General features: G+C 41.5%; 1 protein-coding gene across 1 annotated transcript; it reads right to left on the bottom strand.

Annotated features, from left to right (window-relative positions):
• Positions 1 to 4,112: 4,112 nt before the first annotated feature.
• Positions 4,113 to 4,973, bottom strand: LOC113261882 (olfactory receptor 6M1-like; the record flags this gene model as incomplete). The annotated part of the gene is made up of 1 exon (XM_026508198.2): positions 4,113 to 4,973. A coding segment is annotated over one exon (861 nt), but the record flags the coding sequence as incomplete, so codon positions are not given.
• Positions 4,974 to 6,650: the final 1,677 nt, after the last annotated feature.

Below are 6,650 nucleotides of genomic sequence, written 5' to 3'. Positions count from 1 at the left end.
TATCTATATGTCTCTTTATTCTGGTTAAGAGTTGGCTTGTGTATCTTGCTGCTCCCCTGTTGGGGGCATATATATTTATAATTGTCATATCCACTTGTTGAATACTTCCCTTAAGAATAATATAGTGCCCTTCTGCATCTCTAACTATAGTCTGTAGTTTAAAATCCAATTTATCTGATATGAGAATTGCTACCCCAGCTTTCTTTTGAAGTCCATTTGCGTGAAAGATGGTACTCCATCCCCTTACTCTCAGTCTGAATGCATCTTTGGGCTCGAAATGAGTCTCTTGTAGACAGCAAATGGATGGGTCATTTCTTTTTATCCAATCTGCAACCCTATGGCGTTTAAAGCAAGAATTTAAACCATTAATGTTAAGGCTGAGTACTGAGAGATATGCTTTTAATTCTGCCATGTTGTCAGTAAAGTCTTTGTTTGTATTGGCTGTGACTTTCTGTTTTGTATCACTCTTGGGGCCTTTTTACTTTTATAGAACCCCCCGTAATACCTCCTGTAGGGCTGGTTTCGTGGTTACGAAATTGGCTAGTGACTGTCGATTCTGAAATGTCTTTATTTCTCCATCAATTCTGAATGACAGCCTTGCTGGATAAAGGATCCTTGGCTGCATGTTTTTCTCTGAAAGAGCTTTAAAAATGCTCCCCCAACCCTTTCTCTCATTCCAGGTCTGTGTAGACAGGTCTGACGTAATTCTGATGCCTTTGCCTTGGTACGTGAGAAATTTCTTTGCCCTGGCCGCTTTCAATACTGTATCCTTGGATCTCATATTTGCGAAATGCACTATGACGTGACGTGGTGTAGGTCTGTCATGGTTGAGCTTGGGAGGGGTCCTCCCTGCCTCTTGGACACGAATTTTTGTTTCCCTTGCTAGATTAGGGAAGTTTTCAGCTACAATTTGTTCAAATATCTCTTCTAGACCTCTGTTTTTCTCCACCCCCTCGGGGATGCCGATGATTCTAACATTGGATCGTTTCGTTGCGTCAGTAATCTCTCGTAGCCAACATTCGTGGGCGTGGATTTTTTTAAGACCATCTTCTATTTTTATTTTTTCCTCTATTAACCCATCCTCCAACTCACTAACCCTTTCCTCCGCTTCCATGACCCTGGCCGTCAGAGCCTCTAGTTTTGCCTGCATTTGGCTCATAGAATTTTTAATTTCTGTCAAATTCGCTCTCATTTCCGCCCTTAGGGATTCTATATTCTCAGTAATATTTTCCTGAATACTTTTTTCAAGTCTACTCATTATCTTGACCATTGTTACTCTGAATTCCATTTCTGATAATTTGGTTACATCCATATCCGTTACTTCTGTGGCAGAGGCCACTGACACACTGTCTTTTCTTTGCTGGGGGGGGGGCTTCTCCTTCTTGTCATTTTAATGAGGGGAGGTTGTGGGGTTGTCCAGAGCCCAAAATTATTGACTGGGTCCCAGGCCGTGCCCCTTGTTTTATAGGGATCTTAGAGATGTGGGCTTCTTCTTTAAAGATTTTATTTATTTACTTATCTGAGAGAGGGAGACAGTCAGCAAGAACGGAACAGAAGCAGGGGAGTGAGAGAGGAAGAAGCAGGCTCCCAGCAGAGGAGCCCGATGAGGGACTCCTTTCCGGAACGCTGGGATCACGCCCTAAGCCGGAGACAGGCGCTCAATGACTGCGCCACCCAGGCGCCTCGGGTTGTGGGCTTCTTGATTTTTCAGCCTGCCTTCTGGGGGAGGGGCCTGCTGCACCGATACTCAGGCAACCCTGTTTGGGTAGAGTCTCCGCGTCCCCTGCGAGGGAGGATGGGGATGGGCACTCTCTGAGCCGGTATTTCCAGGCTTTTGTTCTCTGGCGGCTTTCCCTGGCGGCCGGCTATGCCTCTTCTGAGGGTCAGAGCAGCAGAGGCTGCATTGTCACAGAACAGAGGGATTGCGGCCCGTTCTCCACTGATGTTCTGGCCACTTTAACTCTGTTACTGTTGGTGCTGCTCAACCCTGCAGCATCCCGGAATGTGCGCACCAACTCGGCGACCCTGCCCTCACTTCCAGGGCCGGCTTGTCTCTGTCCTTTGTGTTTCTAATGCCGCCAGCCACCGGCCGCCCCACGCGCGCTCCCGGATCTCCCCGTCTCAGTCTATGCCCGGTGAGCACACCTCGATTCCGGAGTTTCGGGAGAAGCCTGGTAGCGCACGCACCGGTTCAGGGTCTCAGTCTGCTGTTTCGCGGGTGCCGACCGCGAGTCCGCCCGCTCCCCCGTGCAGGTGGCCCGCCAGCCGCCAGCCGCCCCGCGCGCGCTCCAGGAGCTCCCCGTCTCAGTCTGGATCCCGTGAGCACACCGGGATTCCGGTGTTCCGGGAGATGCCTGGTGGCGCGCGTTCACGGCTCACCGGTCTCAGTCCGCTCTCTCGCGGGTGCCCTCTGTGAGTCCGCCCGCTCCCCCGTGCAGGTGGCTGCCGCTTCCCGGCGCCCAAACGCGGCGGCTCCCTCCCCCTTCCGTTTATCTTCCGATATCTGTGCACGGTTTACAGCTCCCCTCTTCGTACCTCAATATTCAGCGCTGGAGATGTTCATTTGTAGAGATCCAGATGCATCATCCTGCGTCTCAGGCTGATTCCGTGGTTATTTAGGCTGGTCTGGTACCTATCCAGCTCGACTCAGGGGACCGGCTGAAAAAGGGGTCCCCTACTCCTCCGCCATCTTAACTCTCACCTGCTTTTTCTTTCTTTAATTTTAATCAGGAAAGTCCTTATTTTTCATAATTTGTGAAGCATATGAATGTTTGAATTCCAGAGTTTGTCTTTGATTTTCATTTGTTTTTATTTTTTCAGCCCTTAAAATGTGTCTTTTGTTGTCATCTGTCTACCAGATTTTGATGGAAACTCAGTGATGACTTTTAGCTGTTTTGTTCCATATTCAATAAGCCCCTTCTTCCTGTGGCTACTGGCAAATTTTATCTTTAGAAGAGGTTTATAACAGTTTGAGTATTATGTGCTTAGATGTTGTTAACTTTAGGAAGTTTGAGTTAACAATCTCTTATTTTTTTTTCTATTTGTGGAAATCTGTCCCTTTTTAAAAATCTGAATTGGGAATTATTTAATCACTATTTCTTCATACTTTTTCCCATAGTTCATCTGTTTCTACTCTGGAACTATAAACACACAAGGAATAAAGCATATTAAATTGTGACAAGGCTCCCTTTGGTGCTACTCATCTTTCTTTCCGTGTTTCCCTCCATTTTTCAGTTCAGATGATTCATCTGAATCTGTCTTCATGATCAATTTCCCATTTCTCTGCTCTCTCTAATCAGCTGCTCAGATGTAGAGAAAACTTCCTGGAGGTTATATAAGCATGGTTTGTTCTAAAGCAGAATTTCTAATATGACCAGTTGCCAAATAATTATTTCCTGGCTTATGCAAAAATATGTTCCACTCTTTGTCCTTGATAAATCCATATCTGTTACTTGCTCCCTCCATGCATTTACTCCTTACTTATCATCAGTTGTGTAGTCCTTCCCTTAAAGTAAGCATTCTAGATTTTCCTGAAAGTAACACTAAATTATGAAATACTTATACTTGAAGAAACTGTGGAACATATACATCTTTAAGTACTTTATTTAGAAGCTTTTAATCTAAATAGAAATGACATAAATAAAATTGAACTGAAATGAGGAACAAAGAAAAATTAGTAATGCATGTGTCATTCCAATGTAAGATACAATTTCAGCCCATTAAAACATTTAAATCCTATTCCAAATTGGAATTCCTGTGTATCTGCATGTGTTTGTGGTACAAATGTGTTCTAAAATCTTTCTTTTCTATATCTATTATACATGAATATGCATTTCCAACCAAGTGACATCTGAAATTGAGTTTTTAGTGAATACTACTACATCTATTAATCCTACACACCATTAACTTTATTATCACTTACAAATGAAAAAATTAATTTTTTAAACAAATTTTTCAAAATCTAACATGCACAGGAATCCAGTATATTTTATTATCAAGTTAAAATACTTTCATAACTCACACTATCATTAATTTACATACTTCATGTGACATTCCTGGAATGACTGATGAAGCTGAGGTTCCCAGGAGTAGGATGACTCTCAAAGATCATGTCATTTGGACCTCATCTGCTTGAGGAAGTTCTGGCCCTTGGCCAAGCTGTCCTTCAGTGCATCTTTCATTGTTTCATTCCGTAGACTGAAGATGAAGGGGTTCAGGAGTGGTGTGATGACAGTAGAGAGGATAAAGAGGATCTTGTTAAGATGCAAGCTGTTCCTCTGGGAGGGCCGGACATAGACAAAAATGCAGATCCCATAGCCCATGGAGACCACAGTGAAGTGAGAGGCACAAGTGGCAAAGGCTTTGCGTTGACCTTGTCCTGAGGGTATCTTCAGAATGGTGGAGATGATGTAAACATAGGAGACCACAGTGAGGGAGAGGGAGCTGAGGAATAGGACAAGGGAGCTGAGGAAGTCCAAGAGTTCAATGGCATGTATATCAGCACAGGCCAAGTGGAGGAGGGGGGCACTGTCACAGAAAAAGTGATCGATCACATTGGGGCCACAGTATGGCAGCCCAGTCTTAAGGACAATGGATGGGAGAATGAGGAGAAAGCCACCTACCCATGAGAGGATAACAAGACGCACACAGAGTGAGCTTGTCATAATCACAGGGTACTGAAGGGGGCTGCAAATGGCCACATAGCGATCATAAGACATGACTGCAAAAATGATGAACTCAGTGCATCCAGAAAGGAAGTAGAAATACAACTGGGTGAAGCATCCACCAAATGAAATGGTCTTTCTCTCTGACAGGAAGCCTGCCAGCATCTTGGGAACAGCACAAGTGGTAGTTAATACTTCACTGAAAGAGAGATTGCTGAGGAAGAAATACATGGGTGAGTGAAGCCTGTAATCCAGGAGAATTAGGGTAATGATGAGGGAGTTTCCAAGGACTGTAATCAAATAGGCCAATAAAAAAAATCAAGAACAGGAGGCCCCCAAGGGCTCTTGTTGTTGGCATCCCTACAAGAATAAACTCAGTCACCAATGTCCAATTGCCTCTTTCCATGTTTATGTCTCTTTTTACTGTAAACAGAGTGATAACAGAGAAAAAAAAAACAGCATGGTGAATCATTCATTAAATTAAAAAATTGAAAGAGATATAAAATAAATTTCTTTAGCAACATTTTTTTCTAGCAAAACTGATCAAGACAACTGATATTATAATTGGGTATAACATCCTTCAAAAATTCAGCTTCTTATGATACCTGGGTGGCTCAATGGCTTAAGCAACTGCCTCTGACTCAGCTTATGATCCCAGAGTCCTGGGATCGAGTCCTGTGTGGAACTCCATTTTCAGTGGGGAGTTCTCTTCTCCCTCTGCCTGCTGCTCCCCCTGCTTATGATCTCTCTCTTTCTATCTTGCTCATCAACAAATATGAATAAATAATAAGCAAATATTCTTAAAATAATCAACTCCTTTCCTTTTTATATTACGTAAATCTTTACAAAGGTATGTTAAATTTATAATTACAATTACATGTTTTCTCAATGAGAACTTTGTCATGTAAATGTTCTGACAAAATGCACCGATGACATATTTATTTGGTACCTGTAAATATAAAAACAAGTTATTTTCAGTGCTTGTCTTATAGGAACTGTGATGTCTAGATGTCAAAAGGACACATAGAGGGTACGGACCCCAGCTCCAAGTCAATGGTGCAGTTTGGTTCGAGAGCCACAGTGGACAGTGTGCAGACATGGCAGCCAGATTTTCCCACCTGTGACTCTGGCACTCCAACTGCCAGTTAAGGTGGAAAAATATGTGAATTAGCTTATCCTCCTTTGTATATTTAATATTACCTTTTTATGTTTTTATTTAAATTCCAATTATCTCTATAGATTTCAACATATCCTTCCTTTGTAGCCCTTCTTTTTCATTGCACTGTACTAAATCCTGTCAAACTGAATCTCTTCTTGAAACTTTTGTATTGTAAAGAATTATACAATAATTTGTTAATATTTAGAAGAGTCTTGATAATTTTTCAATTATTTTTTGAATATTATATTCGATGGACAAGGTAATGATTACAGGTTTGTGTCTGAATTAGTTACAGAAAAGGAAAAAAAAAACTTACAATGATGGGAGAAGAAGTACACAAAGAATCCTCAGGTTTGAGAAATAATCATATAAAAAATAAGCATAATAGTATATCTAGAGGTACATAATGTAACTTTGACAGAAGTCAGAGTTACCAAAAAGACTTCATACACACACACACACACACACACACACACACACACAAATTGGGTTAAAAATAAACATAATTGTCTTTCGCAATAACAAAGTAAACAAAAAACAAAACAAAAAAAAACACAATAAGCATTTTGAAAATAATAATCATAAATCTGAGCAGTAAGAGTTTACCAATAAATATGAATATATTCCATGGTACTGTTATACATCTAGGACTGTAATATAAAACCAATACAGTTTGTCAGAAACACACACAACCTAAAATGGCTCAAGATGTAATATATGCATTGGTATAAATATTTTAGGAAACACTTGTGAGAAACTAAAATATGTGGTGTCATATTAATGGTAGAAAAATCATTATCAAAGCAAGGGACACAAAATTAGATTTA

The sequence above is a fragment of the Ursus arctos genome, unplaced genomic scaffold (assembly GCF_023065955.2).
Source record: "Ursus arctos isolate Adak ecotype North America unplaced genomic scaffold, UrsArc2.0 scaffold_5, whole genome shotgun sequence".
Lineage (NCBI taxonomy): Eukaryota > Metazoa > Chordata > Mammalia > Carnivora > Ursidae > Ursus > Ursus arctos.
The sequence above is the reverse complement of the archived record's forward strand: the minus strand, read 5'-3'. Positions and strand labels throughout refer to the sequence as shown.